General features: G+C 41.5%; 1 protein-coding gene across 6 annotated transcripts; it reads left to right on the top strand.

The window, feature by feature from the left end:
- The first annotated feature begins 115 nt into the window (after nucleotides 1-115).
- On the top strand, nucleotides 116-24,984 carry lamp2 (lysosomal-associated membrane protein 2). 6 transcript variants are annotated; one of them, XM_012966723.3, is made up of 10 exons: nucleotides 116-257; nucleotides 6,632-6,753; nucleotides 9,843-10,056; nucleotides 10,238-10,393; nucleotides 13,037-13,239; nucleotides 13,351-13,473; nucleotides 14,825-14,882; nucleotides 15,473-15,640; nucleotides 22,436-22,571; nucleotides 24,469-24,576. In XM_012966723.3, the coding sequence occupies exons 1-10, from the start codon at nucleotides 212-214 to the stop codon at nucleotides 24,470-24,472; spliced, it is 1,230 nt and encodes a 409-aa protein (XP_012822177.1). In that variant the 5' UTR covers nucleotides 116-211; the 3' UTR covers nucleotides 24,473-24,576.
- The last annotated feature ends 2,551 nt before the right edge of the window (nucleotides 24,985-27,535 follow it).

The raw sequence follows: 27,535 nt of genomic DNA, 5'->3' as shown, positions 1-27,535 counted from the left end.
GGCACAGAATCTCAATCTAAATCCGGCCGCCCGCCCGCTCTTCCATTTACAGCTTTCTGAAACGTGAACCACAAGGACAATGGAAGCTTTTTTTGTTTTCTGATTGGTTAGCGAGGTGATGATCTGTCATGTGACTGTGGTGTGTTCTTTCTGCAGTCAGTATTCCAGCTGGTAGCACCGTGTACGGGTTTTGTTGGGGCCACTTGGAGCCATGGAGCGCTGTGCGTGTCCTGCAGCCTTGTTGCTACTAAGCCTAGGTGAGTGGGGGGCAACGGGGAGAGGACGGGGGGGGGGGGGGGGGTTTGGGCTAAAGAGCCGCACACAGAGGCTTTTGTGCTTAAGGGGCTGTTTGTGGGGGTGGGTTAGGAGTGGCTCAGGGACAAGCGTAAAATCATTTTTTTTTTAATTGTATACATGTATGAGCAGTTACTGTATAACTAGGCGCAAATGTATGCGTCCAACCTGCTGCTTCCTGCTGTTGCACAGCTACTGGGCTGCTGCTCCCTGACCAACTGGGGAGGCCAAGGTTACACTCACAGCTACATACCTGCCTACAAACAACTGGCCTGCTGAGTACAGCAACCGGAAGTCCCTTTAGCCTGGCACAGCAAGCAGGGATAGCTCACCCAAAAATGTAGGGGTAGTACTTTAGTGAAGAGTTCCAGGCCACCATGTTGGATCCAGTAATTGCTTTATAATCTTAAAGTGGCGCAGGCAGATTCAGCAGCTTATCTGCCCCTGTATGGGGCCCGCCGACGGGCATCCCTGATCGATATCTGTACGTCAAGGTGTTGAGTGGGCAGGTTCGATTTCCTCATCAGATCAGGGGCCACAAAAGGAGCGCATCAATGAACCAACTGGCAAGAAATCTGCGCTGTATAGGAAACTCAACAAAGGAAGGGTAGTTCCCTTGCACCTTTCCAGCTACTGCCAGGGGGATAGTTGGGTAATATGAATAATGGGAAGTACCCAGGAGGATGATCTAATGGCCTTGCCAGTGACCGGCTTGCTTACTGATCCCCAGTGTACAATCACACTCCGTAGATCTGTCTTTTAGCAGCCATGTTGTATGGTGAATATGATGTAACTTCTGGCATGGGAAACCTGAGGAGCTGCAGGAAGGTAAAGCACCTCTATCAGGATCCCATCTACAGATTAGGGCTCAACATTGTAGTTTAGCAACACCCAGAGTGATGTTGCAGAGTTCTACATCCTTAATAGTATGATATAATTGTTGTCATGTTAATTCTGTGTTCTGCCTTTCTTTAGGGACACATGCCTTCTTTCTAGGGACTAAGGCTCATATGTGAGAGCATATATATGTATATATAAAATAGTATATACACACACACATATACATATACATGTGTGTGTGTGTGTGTGTGTGTGTAAACTTATATAATTTAACACCATCATCTTTTTTTATCTGACCCCAGAGTTTGCTCTTGCATTTATACCTATGGATAATCCTTATTCATCTCTTCAGTGGCAGCAATGTGGCTGCTCCCACTTCCATGCAAACTCATCTTTCTGAGCTAAAGTGTTGAGCAGGGAATTTTTAGTCCTTTCAAGTTAGGGGGGGAAACAAGTTTGCCCTTTAATTTGGAATGAATTGTTGGGCTATGGTTCCTATTGTCACTGACATCTCTTGATTGCATAATGGCAATGAAATCTTTAATCTGGGCAATGGACATTTAATCCATCCAATCACAGAGCTTTTTTTTAGGGATATTACCTGGGGATGTGCGCATACAGGCGAGATTTTACCTTTAATTTTCCCACCTCATTATAAGGAGAAGGGAATCCTGCAAAGGGAGAGTAATGCGTGAAGCACATGCGTTCCTTGCCCAGGCTTGATTCATACAGTGCTGTTAAACAATATGGATCTTCAGCTCAATGCTTTCACTTTTCATGACCCATAGCAGCTAATGGGACGGCAGCCACATAAACCAATTGAAGGTTAGCATATTGGCTCTGTTTAACCCTTTCTCAGCTAGGCACTTAAACCTTTAGCGCTTCCAGCATGCTTTATATGCATCCCAGGTGTGCCACTGAGACCAAACCACCAAATACTCATGTGCAGGATATTTAGGGAACAATAATAAATACATTTCAACAATTTCATTTAAATGTAGATAAATGGCACAGCATAAGCTGTTGTGCCCGCCAGCGATGCCCTCTCATAGGCAGCTGCCAAGGTCGCTGTAAGGACGTTCCATCCAAAAGGTGGTCTAATAATATCCTGGCTGGATGTAACCTATGCTTGTCTCTGAGTAACCTGATGCATAGGGGTGATCTCTTGATAGAGATCGTATGATATGCACAGAGAACATTACATTCAGCCGCAGCCGTGAATATTAAAGTGGACTTGTTTTAAGTGCTTTCCTGAGTTTTGAGTGACCTGGTTTTCTCTTGGGAGAGGCCATCCTGCTAAGTATTGTAGCCTTTTGTCACATCCCTGTCATAATCATAGGAACTGCTAGAGCAGTGCTGTCCAACTTCTGTTGTACCGAGGGCCGCAATTTTTCCGACCTACGTGGTGGAGGGCCGATAATGGAAGCCAGTTTTGACCACTCCCATTTTTGAAACCACACCCACTTGAAACCACACCCATGTTATCACATGACCATACCCATATTAATGGTTGTAGTACAGCAAAAACCTGCCATACTCTGCCTGCCCTACCCTGCCTGTGTGTGCCATACTCTGCCTTCCCTGCCCTGCCTGTGTGTGCCATACTCTGCCTTCCCTACCCTGCCTGTGTGCCATACTTTCCCTGTGTTTGCCATTCTTGGCTGGTTTGTGCCATACTTGGCCTGTGTGTGCCATACTCTGCCTTCCCTACCCTGCCTGCGTGTGCCATACTTTCACTGTGTTTGCCATTCTTGGCTGGTTTGTGCCATACTTGGCCTGTGTGTGCCATACTCTGCCTGTGTGTGCCATACTCTGCCTTCCCTACCCTGCCTGTGTGTGCCATACTCTGCTTGCCCTATGATGCCTGTGTGTATAGCACACAGGCAGCCTACAGTGACACAATGCTGGCACGGCTCCTACAGTCTGCACAATAACTATATATTAAAAAAAATTTTAATTGAAGTACCACCTCAGTATGTCTATGTCAGTATATGTTCTTTTTGTAGTGTGCAGGGATTAGTTGTGGGTTTCTACTGCTCCTGAGGTGTGAACAGGGGAACAATATGGGTGATTACAGCCTGAGCCTGAGGTGTGAACACTGCAGGGGGTGAACAATGCAGAGATTAAAAGGTGTGAACAACACAGGGGATTACATATTTAAACAATACAGTGGGTTTACAGCCTGAATCTGAGGTGAGAACCATGCAGGGGGGGCAGTTAATCACAGTACTGATACCATTTAAAGCTTACACAAGAGTAAACTATCAAAGCAGCCAGACAGGTGGGGGGCCACACAGAGGGGGGCCGCCAGTTGGACAGCACTGTGCTAGAGAATAGAGTCACACCAAACCGGCGCTGCTTCTGGACAAGACATGGCAAAATTCTGCTGTCCACTTTTATGCTTTTAAAGGGAAACTATAGCCTTTTGAAAAAACTTGTGTGCTGTGTCTAAGCAGTTTACCAATTTCCAGGTGGCAAGTAATTGTGGCCCTTACAAATAATCTTGGCTGCATTGTGATTTCTGGCCTTATGCATGGGATTGTCCTGCAGGTTGTTTGGGCATGTTAAATGCTTTCAATAAATACATGAACACAGATCTAAAATTTGCATTTGTTTTAGGCTAATGTCACACCAGATGTTTTGTCCAACAATGCCAGTCTGCTCCCAACCACCTTATACAGTGTCCATTTTCAGCTGCAAGCCGCCTGGTGTAACTAAAGCCTTACTGTGTTTTTTGGGACCGAGTGAGTGCGTGTATTGCTTTTTGTTTTTCATTATCACAGGGCAGCTGCCTGATTCATTTCCCTTGTTTCCTTCTCTGCTTTCCATTTGGCTTGACTCATCAGGAAACTTTCTTGTAGGCTATTTGGCTTACCCAGCTTGTTTGTGAGTCTAACCTGCTGAATTGCCAAAGAGGCCCATGTTCTGACTAACGGGCTTAATCTGCTTGCACTGTTTTCTCCTTGTTACTCATTGTGGATCGAGTGTGCTGTAAAAGGGCCTCTTATGACTACTGGAGATGGGTTTAAAATAGGGCAAAGTCCATGTTTTATGGTCTGTATTTTATAGCTCAGCCATGGAGCACCTGTTTTTTTATCTGGGCTTTTTCGGACCAAGCTAGAAACAGTGAAAATATTCAGAGGGTTAATATTAAGATTGTATTGCCAAGCTGTATCGTCTGAATTGGCTTTGCTTTGAATAGTAAATTGTACAAGACAGGGGAGTGCTGCCCAAAATTTAGATCTTTTAGAAGGCGGCCATTAGACCCAAACAGAAGGGTTTTGCCCTCAGAATTAGATTTACTAAAAAATTGGGGATGAGTCTCCCACCCCCTCCCCTCCAAGGGGGAATATAGCACTGCTTGCACACAATATAAACACTCATTTCAGAAGAAATTACATTTACAAATAGTGTTAAAACCATTGAAAAGTCTGCATATTGAAACGTTGCTTGGAATTATATTCTCTTTCATCATGTAGATTTGCTTCAATCTCTTTTGGACAATCCCTTTGAATTATTAGTCACTATAATTCACTTTTCTATCCATGGGAATTGAGGCATCGGTGCTGTTTTATTTACTATGACAGCTCAGTGTTGGTTGGTGGCAGAAAGCCTCTGAGATAAGGCAGCAGGTTCTGTGCAAGTGGGTGGGTAAATATCACTTAATGCAAGACTCTGTTGTATTTGCATCTGGTCCTTGCATTGTAAAACATGGCAGATTTTACCAAGGATGCAGTATAAAGAATTATAACATGATGGGATGTAGTAACTGGAAACCCATTATCCAGAAAGGGCCAAAACCTATAACACTTTGAGCAGATTTATCAAAATGTGAGTTCAGAGCTTAATACATTAAAATGACCCATGTTCTATTCATTCCTATGGGATTTTTAGAAGTGTATTTATCAATGGGCGAGTTAGAACTCGGTAAGAACTGAGTTAGAATGAATAATATGTGAGTTTTTATGTATTAAGCTCTAAACTCACATTTTGATAAATCTGCGTCTTTCTGCAAACGTTTGGATTCACTGCCATGTTTTGCACAGTTGCAAAATTCACCTTTAAATAAACCTTGTATAATGCACCAAGTAACACTCTGAGACAATTTGTCTTCAGTTTTTGCATTACTAAGCATTTGAGCTTTTTGTTCAGCACCTGATTGCGAGGGTGCACCTAAAAAAAGGACACATACGCAGTCCAATATAAGCTATATCAATTTAAATGCTCCAGATTGAGTTGGTAGCTTGGACAGTGTATGGGGCCAAAGCGATTGTTAGGTTGGCACCAGTTTTATGAGTAGGGCATGGCTCTGACACAGGTCGTGCATCTGGTGTGAAATGTTTTGTATAAAGGTCTCTTACTTAAAGCCTAAAAGAATAGGACGATGGTGAGATTATTATTATTATTAACATTTATTTATAAAGCGCCAACAAAACAAAACAGCGCTGTACAATAAGTGGGTTTCATACATTTGACAATAAATGATTTATCCCTTTGTGCCAAATACCAGCACTGTGTATGTGAGGGCACAATCTGTATCCCCTGCTAGAAGCAAATACCACAGTAGACTGCTATCCACAGCTTTCTATAGAATCTATTTACACATTTCACAAGCGAAACCCACTTTACATTTTTAGGAGCTTTTTCATCTATAATGCAAAGAAGCACTTGTGTAATCGTCCTTACTACTCAGCAACGAGTGTTTAACTTTTACTGCAACTCTTAGGAACACTGGGCACTTGAAGGCCTTTTGTAGAAATGGCAGGCGTAGCAGCAGCAACGTAGTTGTTTGTTTTTTTTACAAAAAAAATTATTTTTAAAGCCTAAAACTACAAAATGGTTGATTGATAACTGTTAAAATTGGGGGCATTTCTTCTACTGTCACTATCATCTGAGTGAACCAGACCTGGTCTGGTAAACTGTGGATTTTGGCAAATGCCAGAGGGGCTGCTGTAATATGCCATAGACATTCACTATTTATTGGGCCTGGTGGGGGCTGTTGAGTTTTGGTAATTGAGATAATGGTACCATGTTCAGGCTGAGATTCAAAATAGGCCCTAGTGTTTCAAGAGCGCAAAGGCCCAAACAGGCCCACCATAAAGCGTAAAGACATTCCCTGCTGGCAGTAGATTTCCCAACAGCATAAATGTCTACAGCACCTGTAGGTTTCCACATGGGTTAGGAAAATTTAGGTTGCAGGTAAAACTTTCTACGTAAGTAAAACTAGCCTTAGATAGAAAATTCTGCAGGTTTGGCCAGGTCGCTGGGCAAGTAGATATGTGCCCAATTTGGCTACCCAAATGATATAGATCAGAGTTTTAAAGCCCCCCTGCATCAATATGTTTCGTGTTTAAAATAAAAAGGGGATAGCTAAAAGTCTTAAAAGCTAGAAGGGAAGGAAGTGTACAATATATGTGAGCTCTGCCAGTTACTACCATTGTTTAATTCCCTGTTATCATAGTTTTAGAGGACAGTACTGAATATCACTTCTCTTAAGCAGTTCTTATGGGAGCCATGGCTTTTGACGTGGAAATAAAAGATGACAAAAATGCAACGTGTATCTATGCAAAGCTCTCGGTGAATGTAACAGTACAGTATGAAACCAATACCAGCAGCACGGTAAGTGCAGTGTGCCCCAAACCCTTTTCCTTCTACTAATATGAATTTTTTGTTTGTTTATTTTTTGGAAACATTATTAGGGTTAATTTGCTAATATGGGTAGCGTATAGCAACCTAACCTGTAATAGGCTAATTAAAACCAACTAATTGATTGTTGTGTGTAGTTGCATGGTTCCAACTTAGCAATTTTATGAGTACAAAGCATCCGGGTTGCTGAATAAGGTATAAACCTGGTGAAGGGGTGCATGTGTACTGAAAGCCTCCTCTTGAGAATGTGTCTAAACCCCCGAAACCATTGAGAGACCGAGGGCCTCAATTTTGAACTGCAGCAAAAGTGAACAGGAAAGGGTTCATATTCTTAATTTCCCAGGGTGCCACAGCGATGTGACCTTTGCTCTGTTAATCTTCAGTCACACTTTACTGCTGTGTTGCAAGTTGGAGTGATATCACCCCCTCCCAGCAGCCAATCAGCAGAACAATGGGAAAGGAGCAAGATAGTTGCTCCCAGTAGATATCAGAATAGGACTCAATAGTAAAAAATCCAAGTCCAGCTTGGGACTCCTCCAGTTACATGGGAGTAGGAGAAACAATAGGTTACCTGAAAGCAGTTCTAATGTGTAGCGCTGACTCCTTCTGAAAGCTCAGACTCAGGCACAATGCACTGAGATGGCGCCTACACACCGATATTACAGCTAAAAAATACCCATTGAAATGCATTAGAACAGGTACTGCAAGAAAAGAAAAATGTAAAATTCAGGGGGACATAAAACTGGAGTTATTGTATTTAAAAATACGGTTTGCCAAACACACAGGAGGCTGGTTCTTTATGAGGTTGAGCATATTACTGATTTAGAATTTGTAGTAAAACAAATGAAAGAACTGCTTTACCAGCAACAAACATTCACCATAAGACTCCCATCTGATTTCTAGAGCAATGAAAACAATAAAACGAGTCAGCAATTCATATTGGCACACAAGCATTTCATTATTCTAGTCAACCAAACACAAAATGCCAAGTAATTGCGAAATACTGAAAAAATAAAACACTCAAAAAGCTACACGTACCATAAGAAAATGGTACAAAATGCTCCATTTCTGAGCAAAATCCTACTCCGTGTTTTACACCTCTTGGCCCTTCAGGGTCCAGATACTTAGCTTATGTTATCCCTGCAGTTTTCCCTGGCTTGGTATCTGTCTCTTTTGCCTGAACTTATTAAGCCAAGCGCTGGAAGAATACATGTCCCCCAAGTGGCACAAGGTTTATGATGTTCAGTTCAATGTAGCATGACAGATGCACAGCACATTTGAGTACTGGGTGCAGATCTGATAGTGGTTCTGTGGAAAGATGAATATCTGCAGCATAAAGTAAAAGGCTTGAGAAAGGGCCCTTGGGCCTAATTTTTTTTTTTTCTCCATATACACGTATGGGATACGTTATCCATTATTACAGGGAGGCCATCTCCTATAGCATCTGGCTCGCTGCCAAATCTTTAATAAAAAAAATAACGGGGGTGTGGCTGGCGCTCGGCGGATAGAAGCAGTGTTCTAAGCCTTAGAACACGTCTTCTATCCGCCGAGCGCAGGCCACGCCCTCCTCCACATCGCATCCGCATCAGGCATCCTTGGCACCCACTCTACCTTGCCCCTGCGCTCGGCGGATAAAAGACGTGTTCTAAGCCTTTATTAACATTTATTTATAAAGCGCCAACATAATCCACAGCGCTGTACAATGTACAGTGGGTTTCATACATTGGACATACAGAGTAACATATAAAGCAATCAATAACCGATACAAGAGGTGAAGAGGGCCCTGCCCAAAAGAGCTTACAATCTTAGAACACTGCTTCTATCCACCGAGCGCAGGCCACGCCCTCCTCCACATCGCATCCGGCGTCCTTGGGACCCACCCTACCTTGCCCCACAGCATCCGCAGCCAAGCATATTGTATGGCTCTCATGGAATTATATTTTAAACCAGTTCAAAGTGTCGGCACTCATAGGGTTTCCGCAACAAAAGCACAGGAAATAGAATTTCTTATCAAAGCAGGTGATGTAGTTTATTAATCCGACGTTTCAGTCCATTACTTGGACTTTCATCAGGGAGTGCAGGGGAACAAACAAATCGGCGCTTTAAAGGTAAAATTTGGCGCCACAAGAGCTGTTGCTAAGCAACAGAGTGTAAACAGAAAGTATAGCCAGAGAAAACGAAAAACGAAAACGAAAAAAGGAAAGGATGTGCCCAAACAGAAAATTTTAGGAACAAGAGTACAGTATACTTGGTACTAATTAATTATATTTTAAAATATGGTGTTTATGGCTCTCTCAGCCAAAAAGGTTTCTGACCCCTGTCCTATAGGCTCTGTTGTAAGCAAATAATTAAAATATTTAAAAATAATTTCTCTAATCTCTAACAATAATAAAACAGTACCTTGTTCTTGATTCAAAGTAAGATATAATGAATCCTTTTACTGCAGGCAAAACAATCCCATGATCCAAATTATGGAAAGTCCCCCTTAACTCCAGGCCCCGTACCTGTAAAAAGATTTATCTTTTTATATAGTCTTTTTACCCAAATTTGGCTTGCACCATTACTTACACACTGTCATTAATCAACAACCGCTGACCCATAGTTTCTCCTGCTGTAGGCTTCCTTTTCTCTGGAAATGATATTGGCGATATCCCTTCAGCTCCTAGGCAGAAATGTGTGTCACTTTGACAATGCAAACCAACAGCAGTTTTAGTGCATGTCTGATAAATGGCGACTGATGGATTTGTTAAGAGTTGTCCATCCTTTCTGTTTAGCTGTTTTGTGTGCTGTTGTTGAGGCAATCTGCAGATCCTCCATCAGTAGCTTGAGAGGCTGCTCTGGACCTGTATACAGAAACAGATTTTTTGCCCAGGCTGTCTTCCTGCTTTTTTATTCTAATACCCTACCTTTTAACCCTTTTAGATGTCTAAATATACAATTTGTTTTTAATGTAGAATTTTTGCGCCACCTTTTCTATAGTACACACTGTGTCAGTATAATTTCCCCAAAGAGGGTGCTTTTTACATCCTAAATTATTAATAATATCTATTTTACTCCTTTAGAAAAATGTAACCTTTTCAGTTCCAAGCGAAGTAACAACGAATGGAAGCAGTTGCGGCTCAAATGGCAAAGCACCTATACTGGTCATTAACTTTGGGAATGGTCACTCATGGAGCTTAAACTTCACTAGAAACGACAGCATGTACAGTGGGGGCGCACTCATCTTTACTTACAACACAAATGACAGCACTTTATTTCCGGATGCTTTGAAGGAAGGTAATAATATAAGGATGACCTGATGTGATTCAGCTTTTAAGTGGACATAGCATTCATAGCATAGATTGGAAACTTCAGCTATTATTTTGAACCCTTCTCCGGTCTCTCACTTATTCTCATGCGCAGTTGGAGAATCATACCAAGTCGTCATTATTGCAGTTTCTCTTTTTCTTCCTCCCAGGGTTGATTAGCTCTACTGCAGCTTTCCTGGGTCCTATCCCCTTAAATTCAACCTATAAATGTATTAGCAGTGAAGTTGTCGTCAGTGAGAACGTCACACAGATTATCTCCGATGTCAAGCTTGAGGCTTTTATGCAGAATGGTACACTTGGCAAAGGTGAGTCTAGTTGTAATTGTGTAATACCTGGGGTTTCTTTTCCCTCTCTTATTAGGTAATGTGGAGAGAAACCAGCAGACTGCTCTTTTTGTCTCTTTCAGCTAACTGCAATGATGTCTGTACTTGTGCTGTTATTGAAACCATATGGAGACAGTTACTAATGGGCATATAAACACTGGGCATATTTGTACCTGGACATTTACCCATGGCAAGCAATCAGAAGTCTGCTTTCACTGTTACACCTGCAGCTGGCTGGAAAAATGTAATTACTGATTAGTTGCTATAGGTTCCAGCCCAGGTGCAAATTTGCTGAGTGTTTATAAATGATCCCCACAAGTATCTTTGCCCCCAATTCCTTAAGTTAGTTAAATAGTCTGTTTATATTTTTGATTTTGTAAATGCTTTAGGGCAGGTTCCCATTGTGACACTACCACTATGCACCACAGGTCGCTCCCCATTTATAATGGGAACCACTGAAGGTGTAGGCAGGGAGTGGGTGTTGTTGACTAGCAGAGGCAAGGTAGGCATCTGCCTTGTGTGCAGCTTTCTTTAAGGTACCAAATATTTTTTGTAGGGATGCACCGAATCCAGAATTTGGACCGGGATTCAAACCGAATCCTTAAAGAAGATTTAAACCCTAAAAATGAATATTGCTAGAAATGCCATATTTAATATAATAAACTGACTTAAAGTTTCAGCATCCCTATAGTAGTAATGATATAGGTCTTTACAGTTGTCACAGGAGCTCCCCATCTTGGATTTTGTTAGAACTGTCCGGGACAGTGCACATGCTCAGTGGGCTCTGGGCAGCTGTTGAGAAGCTGAGCTTAGTGGTTGTTGCAAATTATCCAGCAGAAAATGAGGCTGGCCTGTTATATAGAGTGATGCTACAGGCAGGCCTGGATTTGTGGAGCGGCCACAAAGGCCCGGGCCTAGGGCGGCAGAAATGTAGAGGCGGCAGAAATGTAGGGATTTTCAAAGTTTTTTTCAATACGGAGCATGCGCATTGGGGGGGCGGGACGATCAATGGGGGTGGCCTAGGGGCACCCAGAAAACAAATCCGGCCCTGGCTACAGGGCTGATTATTAAATTCTGATGCACTTGCCCTGGTTTCAGAGCTGCCACGTAATGTGAATCCGCATGAATTACTAATCAGCCTTATACTGTTACATTTATTTTCTATATATGTATACGGTATATTGTGAATCTAAGCTCAGTAACTGATAGCAGCACAGAGCATGGGCCGTGAATCAGCAGAAAGGAAGATGGGGGGCTACTGGGGCATTTTTGGTGCCGCTGATATTCCCTGCTAAAGGGCTGTGGTCGCCTTGGGCTGGTACAGAAGCCCAATACATAATGTACAACATTTCCAGCCTTTTTCTTTAGTTAAGCTTTAGTTCTCCTTTAAAATCATGGGACTTTTTGTCACATAAACACAGGAGTTGAAACTTTTTTTACCACATGCTCTGTGTGCTGTTCTCCTTAACCCTTTGTAATCTTAATTTTCATATAGAAATTATGATTTGGAATCAGTTCGGTATTCTACCGATCTTTCACAAAGAATCCGGGGATCGCCCAAATGCCAAAAAAGTGCATTCCTACTTTCTGTGTGTGTGTAACCCAGTAAACTTGCACCCTACAATTACTCCATCTCTCTTGAATTATTATTCTTAATGTCATTCCAAGGTAATCAGAAACATTTGTTGACTGGCACAGCTAACTTAACTTGCGCACGTTATTTAGTGATGATAATCTTGGTCTAGTCATCCATTCTTTACTGGGGCTAGGCTTCCATTATTCTTCCCCATGCAGTGTGTCTGGCATAGGCACGCTGAGTCTTTAGAACAGATTGCTGAAAGAGAGAGGATTTATTGAAGGAAATCCTGCTCCAAGACATCAAAAATTCTACTGCATCAGCAGAGGAAATACTAGTCCCACAGCAGATAATTATGTGTGACCCGTGCAATTGTCTCTCCTGTCAGTGGCAGGGACATAGACATTGTGTTTCTCTCTTTTGTTTTCTGGGCCATGAGAAGGGGAAATGGCTGTCATGCTAAGTTTTGTCATAACTCTGAATAAGCAGGCAGTATAGATGAAAGTACACATGCTCATTGTAGATATAATGGAACTTGAGCATTAATGTTAATATAAAAAACAGACGGCATCCTTGACACCTAGGGGCACATTTACTAATCCACGAATCCGAATCACGAATGGTAAAAAATCGTATTGGAAAATTTCGTAAGATCGCAAATATCACGAAAATGCGCCGTACAAAAAAGTCGTGCAGACGCCCGGAAAAATAGGTGAAAATACGCTTGGAGCGTTCACATGAACGCTCGTGCATTCGTGCTTTTGTAAATGTGCCCCCAAGTGAACATTTACATATTTTCTACTTGGAGGAGGCTTCTTCTTGTCAAATATCTGCACTTGTAGTCTTTTCAGAACCAACACCATACTGTGTTATAGTATGCATGCATGGCATGATGGCGGCAGCTTTCTGGACCACTGGTGCCCATCTCCTGAAACGATTACTATATTTAGGATCTATACATAATATCTATTATATCTACATCTATACCTTTATCACTGCCAATGTTTTTACTAAGGAAATATTAATTTTGTGGTTAAATAATTCCCCAGAGGTCAGTTGCGATGCTGATAAACCATCTCCGACACCTACCACAAACCCCTCCACGACAGCCAGCACTACTACGCCTACACCCACATCCAAACCTCTGGATAATCCCACCACTGGCAACTATTCAGTGTCTGATGTTAATGGGACATGCTTGCTTGCTTCCATGGGTCTCCAGATTAATACATCCTTGCTTTCTGAAGGCAAGGTAAGTGTCCACTCTGCATGTGTGTTAATGTAAATGAGTTCAGCAATTTCTATTGAAAATGTCAGTATCACTTTCTGTTGTCTCATGATGTTCATCTCCCTCTCTCTTTAGAATATCTGGACAGCATTCAACATAGACCCCACTGCCATGAGTAAAAATGGAACCTGCTCCAATCAGACCGGCACTTTGATTCTCACTGACAATAGCACTGTAATAGAATTTACATTAGCTCTCGTAAGTATAGCTATTGCAGTTTTTCCTTCACCTGAGAAACTGATTGCATAATGAAATAATGCAATTTTAATTAACTCTCTAGTATATATCATTTTCGATTTAAAATGCTTTTAAAAGTTGTTTGTAAAAGGAATTGCAGTTTTCTGCACTATCCTGACATCTAAAGCAGTTTACAAAGTAGATAAAGCAGCTGAGGAGAACTGACTGACAGAAAACCCAAAGGGATGAATAATTACTTCATTTCCCTACAAAGATACATAACCTCCACTCTTAAGAGGTGCTTTCAGTTGCAGCTAAATATGTTTTTGGTTACCTTATGTATGTTGGAGGCTGCTTAGCAATATGCAATCATTGTGAAGTTTTGTTTGACCTCTTCTTGCCTCAGAACATTGGTAGAGGTCGCAAAACTTTACAGTGTTTGCACGTTGCTGAGTTGTGTTAATGCAATAGCATTGGAGATATTGTGATAGATGTGTATATTTCTTCTACAAGTAACAGAAGTACCAAATAAAGCACCATTTACATATGGATCCAATGTTTGCTCCACTCATGGACTGCTTAGAGCTACATTGCAATAGCAAGGGCTAGTATTTTTAAACCTCTTTGTGTAGCACAACAAGGCTATCTAGCGATACTAGCAAAGTATCCAAGCCTATTGTGATACTAATATCTACAGTTAGTATTAATGTTGGTATATATGGTTTATGTATGCGAGTGTATGGATCGGTCAGTATAGGTTTGTGTGTGCTGGGTTTACTTGGAAGGGTTGAACTTGATGGACTCTGGTCTTTTTTTCAACCCTATGTAACTATGTAGACATCTCCCACTAACATGTTATCAGGTCTTATATGTGAGCAGTATTTGTGGTTGGCCTGAAAAGAGGAATTTTGGTTACATACAGATTTATAAATAAGCAAAGGCAAGGGGCCCAGCCAGGATCCATCTTCCCAACATGTAGGCTTGATGTAACCAGTTCTTGCCGTACAAGCAACATCAGCAGACCTCACATCACTTACCTATTATTTATGCAGATATTTGCTGTTTTTCATCCCTCTGTGCTTTGATACCATTTCACAATTTATCACTGTATTCTATCCATAGCCCTCATGCCTCACGCTGTAATAAACTGTGAGGTAAATGAGCATTCTGCCCCCATGTAGGATAACCCCAAAATGGCTCGCTGTTTGTGTACGAAGCACTGAAGACCCAGGGCATTACTATTAGTTACTGTAAGTGCAAGGCACTTGTATACTGGAGTAGAGGCCCCTCACAGTGTTCTAATGTTGGTTTTTAGCTTATTATTTATTTAATTTTTTTATAATTCTGAGCGTTACTTCTATTTTTTTCACAGAAGAACAAGAATCATTTCTACCTAAAGGAAGTGAATGTCGCCCTAATAAATGGCTCAGGTAACTCCCTAATATTCTTCCACCCACTTTTTGCCAATAAAAGTACTGGCCTTTGGTGTCCACATACCTGGTATTACCTCAATTGTTTCTAGTTTATTGTCCCAGTCTTTGGCTGCTTTTACAGCAGTCTTTTACTAACTCTAGAAGATACCTGAAAACAATTGTAGGTTTTTAGCCCCTTTTTGGATTTCAAGCAGGACTTCGTTCTGTGGCTTGCATTTCATTCCTAATTCTGTGACCGAAAAGCTTAGATCTTTCTTTAAATGCATCCCTAAGTTTCATATTATGTGTTATCCTTGGTAAAAACAGATAGTAGGACCTCAACTAAAAGGCTCTTAGTTCCCAATGGGACTTAACCTACTGAACATAGCATATCTTGATATCCAGTATTTTACATGGGGATGCTATAGTTCTGATCATCCTTTTTTCTTTGAGCTTGCTTGCATCTGTCCTTCACCAAGCGGATTTTAGATTTTAAATTGGGCACCACATCAACACGCTATATATAATGTGTGTGTGTGTGTGGCATATATAATAAAAAAAAAAGTCTGTATTCATGAAACAGCCTGTAAATATTTGTATTCAAACAGCATCTTCCACCAGACAAAATCAAAACCTAAGCGCTTGGGAGGCTTCTGTAGGAAGTTCCTACATGTGCCACAAGGAGCAGCAGATTAAAGTCTCAGAAGATTTGGTCATTAATTCTTTTGACGTAAGAGTCCAGCTCTTTGGTGTAAAAAATGAAACTTTTGCTACAGGTAAGGATTTGCTCCTGAATTTGCACAGCTTTTTATATACATATTTTTAAAGCACCATATAATGCATGCTTTTCGTAAGTTTTAATAGGCCTTAGAGCACTTGCATCCTTTAGTGGAAGTCTTCTGTTATAGGGCTGATAGGATTTGGCATTTTTTTGCCCTGTTTTGAAGGCAACAATAAATCTTTGTTTGGGGGATGAAAATCCGTTTGACCCTGCAGGGTAAATAAGTGTTTTATTCTTAAGTATAGGGTTGCTCCATTAACACCATATATACATATCTTATGTCTTTAGTGTTACACTGAATTGTGTATGTCTGATTTTAGTTTTGATTATCAGGATGAGATTGTGTGAGTCAATAGGTTAGAGGCTTGGTAATTACTGAATCTGTGTTAGTTATGCTGTGGGGGTACCACACAGAGTCCATAGACCTGGGGCAACCGTGGAACATGTAGTCCTGCATTCCCTCTGCCTAGAAAATGGGCTGTGCCAGTCTACAGCTTTTTTGGGAGAAGTATTTCAGGGATGATTGCCTTTAACATTGTCTAGTAAAGTCACATGTTTAATCGGCATAAGGTTAATGATTTCGCTGTTGCTATAAATCAGGGGTCGGGAACCTTTTTGGCTGAGAGAGCCATAAACACCACATATTTTAAAATGTAATTCCGTGAGAGCCATACAATATGTTTGGCCATGGATGCTACGGGGCAAGGTAAGGTGGGTCCCAAGGATGCTGGATGTGAATGTGATGCAGAGGAGGGCGTGGCCTGCGCTCAGCAAATAGAAGACGTGTTCTAAAGCTTAGAACACGTCTTCTATCTGCCGAGTGCAGGCCACGCCCCCCGTTATTTTTTTTATTTGGCAGTGAGCCAGATGCAGCCATCAAAAGAGCCACATCTGGCTCACGAGCCATAGGTTCCCTACCCCTGCTATAAATGGACCAGGAATAATAGTCTATGGTCACATAGCCACACTGTTAAATGTAGCTGCACCATATAGACCAGAAAATTACAAAGTAAAATGTGTAATATATGTGTATGTGCCCTCCTATGCAGGGGGCAAACACTGCCTGCAAATTTGGCTAATGAGGTGGAAGTATTGTTTTTTGCATGGGGCCAAAACAACAGTCGCCCTAAGCAATAATTTGTTCTGCCCACAGTCAGAATGTCAGAATATCAGATAGGACTCTATTTTCCTCTCTCATTATATCTGTGTGCAGAGGATGGAGCACAGGAGCAAACCTGTGTGTTGCTAGCTGTATCTGGCTGAAACTGCATCTGGGTAGTACATGAACCTATAGCTGCCCAAAGGTGCTTTGGCTGATCTTGATCATACTGCACGGCCATCTAGGCAATTTTATCCAAGTTGGGGCTAGGAACTTGATAGACGATCTATTGATTGATTGATCCTGTTCTGACAAAGCACCATATTTAGTTTTTCCATAAGAGGATTTAATAGTTAATGGTTGAAACACGGGTGGTCCTCCATTGTACATTGGCTACAGGCCTTACTAGGGTAACAATGGGTGGAAATGCTATTGCTAGTCCATTGAATTTTACTGTAGAGTTTGTGACCAATACTTAAATGAAGTGAAGTCACGAGAGCTGATTGTAGATCTGTATGCACAACCTGACTACCTTGAACGCTAGATTTGGATTTAAATGGGTTTAATGAGCTATCGCCTCCTTTATGTCCTCTTTTTAGTGGGCATCATGCATGCCATTAGTGCAGCTGTTTTCTGTTCAAGCCTATGTCTGGGAGCCAGTACATTACAATGTTATAAATGTGTGGAAAAGACTATATCTTTTCAGTTTAAGCCCTGCTTTGAGGTCCAACATTTGGTTTTCTTTAACTTATAATAAGCTTCAGTGGTGCTTGAAAGTCTGAAACCTTTACAGTTTTCTTTGTTTTTATATGAATGTGACCTAAAACATCATCTGATTTTCAAACCAAATATATTACCAAATATATATATTTTTTTTCTTTAATTTGTTTAACTAGGTTTTCTTAATCAACTTGTCTGAAAATTGTAAAGGGTTCACCCACTTTCAAGCAACGCTGTCTAAACTATAACAGATATCAACCATTCAGCCGAGAATATCTAGGACCATAAATAAGTAGCTCACCCCAAATCTCACTCAAGCGACCTTCAGGTTGAGTTTCCAGCAGTATATAGGAGACAAAACAGGCATTCTCTCTAAATCACATTCTTCAGGTTGAGACCCTGCCCCCATTCCATACATTAATACCCCAATGTGAAGAGTCTCACAGTAATACTGGTTGTAGTTTGATGAAGACCGATATCACACAATCAGTAACTGCTGTGTTTATATCTAAGCAGCTGGAATGTAAGGGCTGTGGCACACGGGGAGATGTGTAAATCGCCGGTGGGATGGCATACGCGGCGCCACAATCGCTGAAGTTGCCTCTCGAGGCAACTTTGCAGTTTTCGGCAAATCACCAGCTTCGTTTATGCCATCCCACCGGCGATTTACATTCTCGCCAGTGGGATGTCATATAGGGGAGATTAGTCGCCCGTGACAAGGGAGATTTGTCGCAGGCGACTAATATCCCTGTGTGCCACAGCCCTAAATTGCTCTGTAGGTGCCGAAGTTATTGAAGGCTATATTAATATTTTTATCACTTATCCTTCTGTTCAGACCCTGACTTCTAGAAATGGCCGCTATCCCATTGCTTTGGGCCCCCTTTTCCTTTAACACATTTTTCTGAATGTTTTTTTTTTCTTTTGTTGTTGCTGTTGTTGTTTTAGTTTGAATGTCTCGTTTCTCTTTTTATTTCTTCATTTCAGAATCATTTATTCAAATTTTGGTTGTCTTTTCCATGATCATCTCCAATTTTCATTTAATTTTATTTGTTTTGTTCCCCATTTACAGCTCAGCAATGTTCGCTTGACGATGACTCCATTGTAATTCCAATCGTAGTTGGCGCTGCTCTCGCAGGCTTAATTGTCATTATTGTGATTGCTTACTTAATTGGTAGAAGAAAAGGCTATTCCGGATACCAAACCCTGTAAATTTGCACTTATCACCCTTCTTTTTTTTCTTTCTTTAAAACTGAAGCAAAAGTGCAATTTCTAAACTTCAATCCAGTGCCCATCTCTCTTATCTTTCATTCTAAATTCTCTTGGAATTACATTTTCCCATTTTATCAAAATAATCCCATGAGGCTGCTAAACCTATTCGTCCTAGAAGGGATGATGTTTTAATTGCGACACTTCCTGTTAATCATTTGCACTTATTTCAGGTATCATTCCAAGAATCTAGAAATACAGAATTAATACCTAGCCTTTTGTAAATGATTTACTGTTTTTCTATCCTATAATATGCAATTTATTCTCTTTCTACATGTACATAATTGAAATAATAAATCGGCTATTGCTGCGCCCCTATGTGGATAAGATAGATTGCAACTTTGTGCCATAGGCTTTTACACAAAGCTGCTTAATTATATCTACTTAAAAAGGATTTTACATTAGGGCCTGTAATGATTCCTGATTTTTTTTTTTTTCTTAGGGTAAAGAGAGCTACTAGTAGCAACTACTTGTCACTGCTAAAGAAATAGACAATGCTGATCTCTATTTGTATTTTAAAGGCAGTGACACACGGGGTGGTTAGTCGCAGCGCAGCAAATCTTCGTTGTCGCGGGCGACTAATCTCCCTGCAATGCCATCCCACCGGCTAGAATGTAAATTGCCTGTCACCGATTTGCCGAAATCGCCCGTAGTTTCCTCTCAAGGCAACTTCAGCAACTTCGACAAATCGTGGCGCAAATGGCATTGCGGGGAGATTAGTCACCCACGACAATGGAAAATTGTCGCGGCTCGACTAATTGCGCCATGTACCCCTGCCCTAACAAAGGCAATTCTCAGTATTGTCTGTGGCAGGGAATTTTCCGGTGTTTAGTAGCTGCCACTAAGTAGCTCAGTGTGTCTTCACCCTTCATCTGCCGCTGCATACATTGCTATTGTGAATTGTGCCTTTTTGCCTGATAATTCATTCCTTGCTCCCACTCATTAAGGCAAATGGCACATAGGGGGCTTGTGTCTGCCACTGCTTTACAGCAGCAGGCCTTACTTTACCCTCAACCACTTACTAGGCTTATTAATAGTGTTGATAACAGGCAGATGTCTGAATAGAGGCCTGGCTTTTGCTGCTCCATTTTCAGGAAACTTTCCATCAACTATAACATCATGAACAGCAACAATACAAGTGTTTTTTCCAGGCCCCTCTGCACTACATCACGGGTGACTCGCAAAGGCAGCTCAATTGTGGGTCATTCGTAATCCCCTCTTCACAAAATAGTGGGTGACTACCAAGGAAGCAGACTCCCTCCACAGCCACAGGGTCTGCTTCTTCTGTAGTTTTGCCACTGGTCTAACGCCTTTGTGTCATCGGCCTGAGTATTAATTCACAGTGATCCAGTTCTTTCATTTCTAGGATTGTTAAAACTGCTACTATACAAGAGTTTGGAAAGCTGAAGAGTCAACATTTTTTTTTTCTAGTTTTTAAAACTGTTACAGTTGTCCCTTTTTGATTATAGGGGTGACTCAGTTTTAAGCATTGGGGCTATAGCTTTTTTGTGTGTTAATCCATGTCGGAATTGTAATTTATCAGCATTTATTTGGTTGAACTGTTTCTCCATCATTGTCCTTCCCAGCATTTTCCAACAGCAGTTCAATAATTTTGTTGTTTAATGATTGGTCTGTTAGGTGCATCCATATTGCTATCCTGCCATAGGAGTAAAACACCCAGTTAGCACGCTTGCTTTGGCTACCTCTCCAGTATACTAATGGGTATTTATATAGAATCTTAGGTGCACTTTTAGTGCTTTGCTTGGGTTAGTCCATCAGACAGAGGCATTAACATTAGAAAGATGCTAAGGTTAGTCATGGAACAGCATTTTATCACTTTTGTGTGTGTTTCTTTTCAGTTTTGTGTTGTACATATGTTGTTTTTTCCCCCCTTGGCAGGGGGGCAACATGTTATAAGTGTAATATTACTTTATGTTCTAAAAGTTAATAAAGAATGGAAAATACTGTGAGATTTATATATGGTGTGCTGTTTGGTTATTTTTATTTCTAGATTTCTGCAACCATCTGGGATCCAAGAGTAGTTTAGATCATTGTTTTACCTACTAATTTCTTCTAGTGCTGAAAGCTTTTTCATTGCCCTAAAGTGGCCATACATGGGTCCTTCAGACCAATTCAGCAGATTATCTGCCCATGTATGGGCACCGCCGAAGGGCCTACCGACTAATATGTGTCCCAAAATTGGCTAGATCTTGATCGGGCAGGTTTGATTTTCCACCGTATCAGGGACTGCAATGGCTCGTTGAGGCGGTCTGGCGGTGACTATACCCGCCATTGTAATTTGATTGATTTAGCCCAATACCAGCCACTTTCCATGAGTCTGTTCAAACAAATGAATCAATTTTACAGATTTCCCTTTTCTCTAAAATAAAACCGTGCCTTGTACTTGAGGATAACTAAGCTTCATGGATCCATATTGGTGACAAAACAACTTATTTGGGTTCATTTCAAAGTTACCTAAGCTTGCTCAGAATACACATTAGTGTGACGTAGGATCAGGGAAGACTTCGACCAATGCACTCGCTCATTATAGGCATGCTTGTGGTCCAACATGGCCACACCGGGAGCTTTCTTTTAGAGCAGGGGGCCCAGACTGGCTGTTAGGTGCAATAAGTGCCCATTAATCTTATAAATGCTTTTTTTAGTAGCCTTAAGCTATTAGAATCAAAATTATCCAGAAGGTTCCAAGTAACCCAGACAACAGATGCCACACCTCTGGTTCGTATTTATAAAACAGAATGATTGCTGGCTAGATATTTAAAAATATACTTTTTGGCCTAGGGCACAGTGGTGGAGGGGGATGCGGGCATATACCTTTTCTGTCTGCCTACCCCTAGTCCAGGCCTGTCCTTTCCCCCCACCACCTGCTCCTCAAGTAATCCCCGCAGCACCATTACTTGCACTCACAAGTGCATGCCAGGTAGCAAGGTGGCCGGCCAGGCTGACTAGGGTGCTTAGCTGCCGCTTTAAATAAAGCGACTCAGTTTATTGCTGCTGGACAGGCATTTTGGGGGGATTAGACATCCGCAGTAGCTGAGATTTAACCGTGGGTGACTAATCTCCCTGTGTGCCATTGCCACTAACTGAGGGTAATGTAGCAGCAGTTACATACATGCTACTGGGAGTTGTAGTTCTAGGGCAGCTGGAGAGTGGCAGACATTTTCACTGACCTATTTCAAGGCTAATTATGTGTTTCTAAAGTTAGTGTAAGAGAAAATAATGTTTAATGTTGCTATAAATCTATAGGTGAGACAGGTAAGTTGCTCTGGCAGTGCACTAAACCTCAGGTGCTCTATTCCATTGGGAAGAGACACTCATTCTCTCCTAGAAGATCTTACCCCAAGATTTTTATTGACAGAGGTAGGTTTCGTTCTCTTTTTGTTTGATTTCTTTGGATTATGGAGTGGGTTTCTTTCTGCTTTGGTGATCCAAGCCCCCCCCCCCCCCCCCTGATTCTGAACCCCCCCCACTTCTCAGGCATTCCGGATAGTAGATCCCATACCTGTATTACTTTTATACAACATCTACCATTGTTCAGTTGGACTTTTTCATACATTGTTATTATTTCATGTTTTATTTGTGCTTCATTAACCTTACGTGCTCTGAGGGTTTAGGGCTCTACTCCCCTTCATTTACTTTATTTGTCTTTTTTTTTTTTCTTTACATTTCTTTTTATCCCCCATATAGCTGAAGAATGCTTTGCAGAGCAGAACTTCATTGTACCCATTGTCGTGGGAGCTGCATTGGGAGCCTTAGTCATCCTAGTGACGGTGGCTTATTTCATTGGCCGCAGGAAGCAACATTCAGCTGGATATGAACAAATGTAAAAGTGTTGGGGCGGGGGAAATCATTGTCGGATCTGTACATGAAATCATATAAGCAGTGCCAGGAATGCCTTGCCAAAAGCACTGTATAACTCTACTGGCCTTAGCTTTCAGCTTTCCTTTCCTCAGGTGGCACACGGTCTTTCTGCCCTTGAGCTATGGCGAGTTTAAGAACAGTATCATCCATTTAGATTTATGTGATATAGAAAATGCTTAATGTAACTGCAAGAATATGGGGGAATTAAACTTTAATTTTTACTGTTTTATTTTAATCTTCATAAGTTATTGAACTTTACTTTAAAATCTACTGATGTATGAATTTCAACTGCTATCTGGTTGCTAGGGCTTAATTATCATGTAATACACAACAGTCATGAATATCCTGTAAATTATATCCTTATAACCGGTGCGTAGTGATGTCATCAGTTATCGGTGCTGGGTGATGTAATTTCTGTCACATGATATCACTTCAACTTGTGTATTATAATATCATAAAGTACCTCCTGTTGTAAAATATGAGGATATTAGAACTTGTCAGTGACTTTTATAATAGGGGGTACTTTATTTACTAATTTACTCAGGATTTCTGAGGCTTACACAAACACAGCCAAACAGGTTCCACCCTGCTCCCGTTTGTACAGTGATAAGCAGGGGGCAAGGGTGGCAAGTGATTGGGCTTGCCAGGTACCAGGCTCTATCTTTCTGTCCCTCAGGGCCTGACTAGGGGTAGATGGACAGAAAAGGCCTAGCACCACCACCACCATTGCACCCTAGATGGCTTTTCTGTCTATCCCTAGATCCGCCTTGTGTACACCATTTCCCTCATCAGTTTTTTATCTTAATTATCTCTAGTCAACACTAAAGTGATCTCCAACATTGTCACCTCCCTTCCCCTCTCTTCCCATAATCTCCACCACTGGATTGTGGTGCCCAGAGATGTGCTGGGCTTTTTTTTTTTTGCTCTCTGCTCTGAGTTTGGCCCTCTGTATGCTGTCAGGCCAGGCTCAGACTTGCCTCTGATAAAATGTACTCCTAATCTGTTGCAGGTTGTTTTGAGTAAGAAAAATCCTGGTATTTGTCATTCTTGAGTCAAGAATCTAAAACGACTTTGTGTGTCTAATTTCCTGTTTCTCATAAGTAGAAATAACCAGTGCATGAATGATGGACCGTTGCTTATTTGTAAAACAGATCAATTACAACTAAGGGAGGGGGCTGTTTATACAGAGATCATGAGGGTCTAGTTAAACTAACTCAGCTAATTACAGGGGAGGTAGAAGTAACAAAACGAAGCAACAATCTGCTACTGGTTTATACTAATAACAAAAAAATATAGATGCATTTTCTGATTAAAGGGACCCATTTTCACCACAAGTTGTATTTATTGTGTTTATGTTGGAAAGAGGTGTATATACATCTATACTGCCCCTTTGCCTTGAACATTTAATGTGGTTCCCATTAATGCCTTGCCACACTGTAGCTTTTCCACAATAAAAATGTGATTGATGAAGCCTATTTTACCCGCTCTGTGAGGAGAATGGGGGGAGCCTCTGGTTGCTCTGCTGTCTCATTGTATACCTTTGCCCGGCACTCCCAGTAGATATTGGTAGCAAATTCTGGTCTGAACATTTAGCCCATTTGTCTGCTGCTACAGGCTTCCATGGAGACGTGTTGACATTACACAAGGGTAAAAATAGTTTACCATGTGTTTTAGGTGCTTATGTTTATGTATTTATGAATGTGGGACCTCCTTAGGTGAAACTGTGCCCAATGCTGTTCTGTGTCCCTCGGCTGTGCCTTTGCCCTGCTTGATAGACTGCTTGTAGGCTTCTCAGTGTCTCTAGGAGAAGGTAGGAAAGCAAATGCACTGATTCTGCTTCTTTCTCTCTTTCCCAACAGCTGAAGAATGCTTGGCTGACTCTGACCTGAGCTTTCTCATTCCCATCGCAGTTGGGGCCGTGCTTGTCTTTCTTATAATCCTCGTCCTTGTCTCCTATTTAATCGGCAGGAGAAAAAGTCGCACAGGCTATCAGTCTGTATAATGTCTGCTCTTTCTCTTTGTTTCTTATGGAGTCATTTTATTCTTGTACGATGCTGCAAGCTCTACGCATAGCAGAGTATAAACTCCTCCTTCCGAATGGGGCCAAACCCATCTGGCACAATAGGCTCTGAGTATAATCTATTCCTTTTTCTGATCTAAACTTTCAAATGATTGACTTTCTTTCTGCTGCACTTGTTTGTCATATGGCAAAGAGAAGACATAGTCAGGCAGTGACAGCTGGGAGAGTTGGCCAGACATTGCAAGACTTTTGGATATTAGCACTAATTGCATGCAGTGTTCTAGTAACCCATAGCAACCAGTCAGTAGTCACACTACATCAGGCCCAGACTGGCAATCTGTGGGTTCTGGCAAATGCCAGAGGTGCTGCTGTAAGATGCCATAGACAGTCACTATTAATTGGGCGTGTGGGGGCTGTTTGGGCCTCTGTGTGCTTGAAATGCCAGGGCCTATTTTGAATCCCAGTCCAGACCTGCTCTACATTTGGTTGCTAGTCAAAAAGCAAACTTTGCACCTATTATTACTTTACCGCTAGTGTGTCTATTTCCCTGTAGGCCTTACCTGCCTGAAATGAACAATACAAATAATATATTTAAAGTATTTTGGTGGTGACAACTATTTATATGGCTGATCATTACCTTGAACAGAAGCAGTTGGGCAGAACTCCAAATATTTATGAGGTATAGCAACCAATCTAAACAGGTAACCTCTAAAGGCTACCTGCTGATTAGTTGCTATGGGTTACTAAACCTAAGGCAAGCATTGTAACCTTTATCACAACACCCCCACAGTGCTTATTGGCCCAAAACTCATGGTGTAGAAAGGGTTCATGTAGACAAAGTGATATCTGCCCTCACCCTGCTCCTCCAGTGATGTTTTCATACGCCATTTTTTTTTCTCTTAATAAAGGGGATGGGCGGGTGTGGGCTTTAAAACCAAACAGAAATATCATGCCAGAAAGTGTACCCGTAAATGATAAAAACCTCAGTGGTGGTGTCATGGCTGCCAGGGTTCAGCATCCTATAGGGGTGAATAAATTCACATGTCAGTCTTGTAAAGTGCCTTGCAGAAGCTTTTTGGCATTTGCAATTAGGAAGATTACAGGGCTCATTTACAACCACAAGCACAGTGGGCATATTTCGCCATTGTTTTACCCACAATGCAACCTTTTTCCCAATAGTTTCCGCATAATTGATTTGTTTTTACCAACCTGACACAATTGTGCTCAAAATTTTCTTAGTGGGGATTGCACCATTTCCTGATATTGCCATTTAAATGGTGTCTGTACATTATTCTTTAGGCTCGAGTCTGCTGTGGCTATTGACGCAGCCCACAGTGGGAACCCTGGGATTAGTGCAATCTACAGGTGCAGTAGGTGCACTTGCTGTTAATTTATCAGAAATAATTGGAGGGAGCAATGGTGCAAGTGTTTTGGCTCCATCCCTGGCATCCGCAGGGATGGAGGGGGCTAACAGTAAATCCCAAGCCAGCTCTAGTAAAAGCCATTGGGTTAGGAATTAGCTGTACCGGCACCTAAAGGTCTATGGCTGTTACTGTTGCAAAAGGGGGTTCCCAAGTCTGGGTGGGGAGTTGGGGGGCCATACTGACCTAGAGTAACTCAGTGAGGCATTGTCTCTTTAACCTTGTGGTTTCTCTTAAGGGCCCAAAAGAAATAGAAAACTAACAGGAGATGTCCTTTGGAAGTACATTTCCTTATTCACTAACATAGGTGCTAAATTGCACAAGTGTATTTGCCAATAGCAGCTCACCAGGATCCATGCCTGCTGCCCAGAGTGTCTGTATGTTAATGCACTTGAGAATGGGAGATGGACAACGTAGAGTTTTGTGTGATAGGCAATCCCAGGAATAGGGAATGGGAATATGGGTCCCATTATAAGGTCTTTCTTCCATTCCTTTCCCCTTATACAGACGGATATTAGTATGTGTGCTAATTATTTATGGACTATCCTGTAGCTTCTACATGGTATTGGCAGCTCTTTCCGTAGCTGGTACCTGCTGGTATATTTAACAAAGGGAGAGCAGTGTGTATTCCGATCTGCACATTCAGGTACATATAAACTGTGTGCAGTTACTTGTATGTATTTGCCTGAGTGTGCAGATTCCCCTGGGGTCCATAAGCCTTACTATCCTCTGTGCTGCCCTCTACTGGTCATGGCATGGCTTGTCATACACAGACTGCTATGAACACACAGAGACCACATAAATGCAGAGTCAGGTGCCTCAGAACCTCCTGCAGTACTTGCCATATGGTACAGTCCTGGGCCATCAGATGGCAAACCTTCTGGGATCTTGGGATCTTATATCCTTAATAATTTATGTTATTTGTCAATAATTGGATTTTCCAGATGAGCTCATTTTTAAGAAATGCTTTTTAATACACACATATTGTAGTGCACTGTTTTTGCTAAAATTGCTTTAGAAACAGGAGCTGAAATTTTCCAGAACGTGCACTTTTGCATTTACCAAAAGCCGACAGCCGAGCCACGGATTTGCTGCACGAGGGTCTGGGAAGAACATTAACAGAACTCTTTTCTCTCCTATTAACTGTTTTATTTTTTTTTTTTTTCCTTGCAAAAATTCTTATACATCATTTCTGTCTGAATTCTGGATGTGATGGATATGTGAATCAATAAAAACATCTTTGGACAAACAAAGCATTTTGAAAGTCATTAAGTAAAAGACATCGATGGGGATCATTCAATGCCTGGGACCTTGCAAGCATTTTCTTAGGGCTGAGTTTAAAAGGGTAGTTTTGAGTTCATTGTTAGTATTATGTGGAAAGTGCTATTCTGAGGCAGTTTGCAATTGGTCTTCATGTTTATTATTGGTAGTTTTTTTTAATGATTTCACTTTATGTTTAGGGGCTCTCCAGCTATCTGGTTATTA

The sequence above is a fragment of the Xenopus tropicalis genome, chromosome 8, assembly GCF_000004195.4.
Source record: "Xenopus tropicalis strain Nigerian chromosome 8, UCB_Xtro_10.0, whole genome shotgun sequence".
Classification (NCBI taxonomy): domain Eukaryota; kingdom Metazoa; phylum Chordata; class Amphibia; order Anura; family Pipidae; genus Xenopus; species Xenopus tropicalis.
Note: the sequence above shows the minus strand (reverse complement) of the source record. Positions and strands in the feature narration are given on the sequence as shown.

Excerpts from the sequence above, each read along its gene's own strand:
- lamp2 (XM_012966720.3), top strand. The coding sequence starts at position 212 with ATGGAGCGCTGTGCGTGTCCTGCAGCCTTGTTGCTACTAAGCCTAG. Across the intron at positions 6,754-9,842 it reads AAACCAATACCAGCAGCACG|AAAAATGTAACCTTTTCAGT; the intron begins GTAAGTGCAGTG and ends TTACTCCTTTAG. Across the intron at positions 15,641-24,468 it reads AAATGAAACTTTTGCTACAG|CTGAAGAATGCTTGGCTGAC; the intron begins GTAAGGATTTGC and ends CTTTCCCAACAG.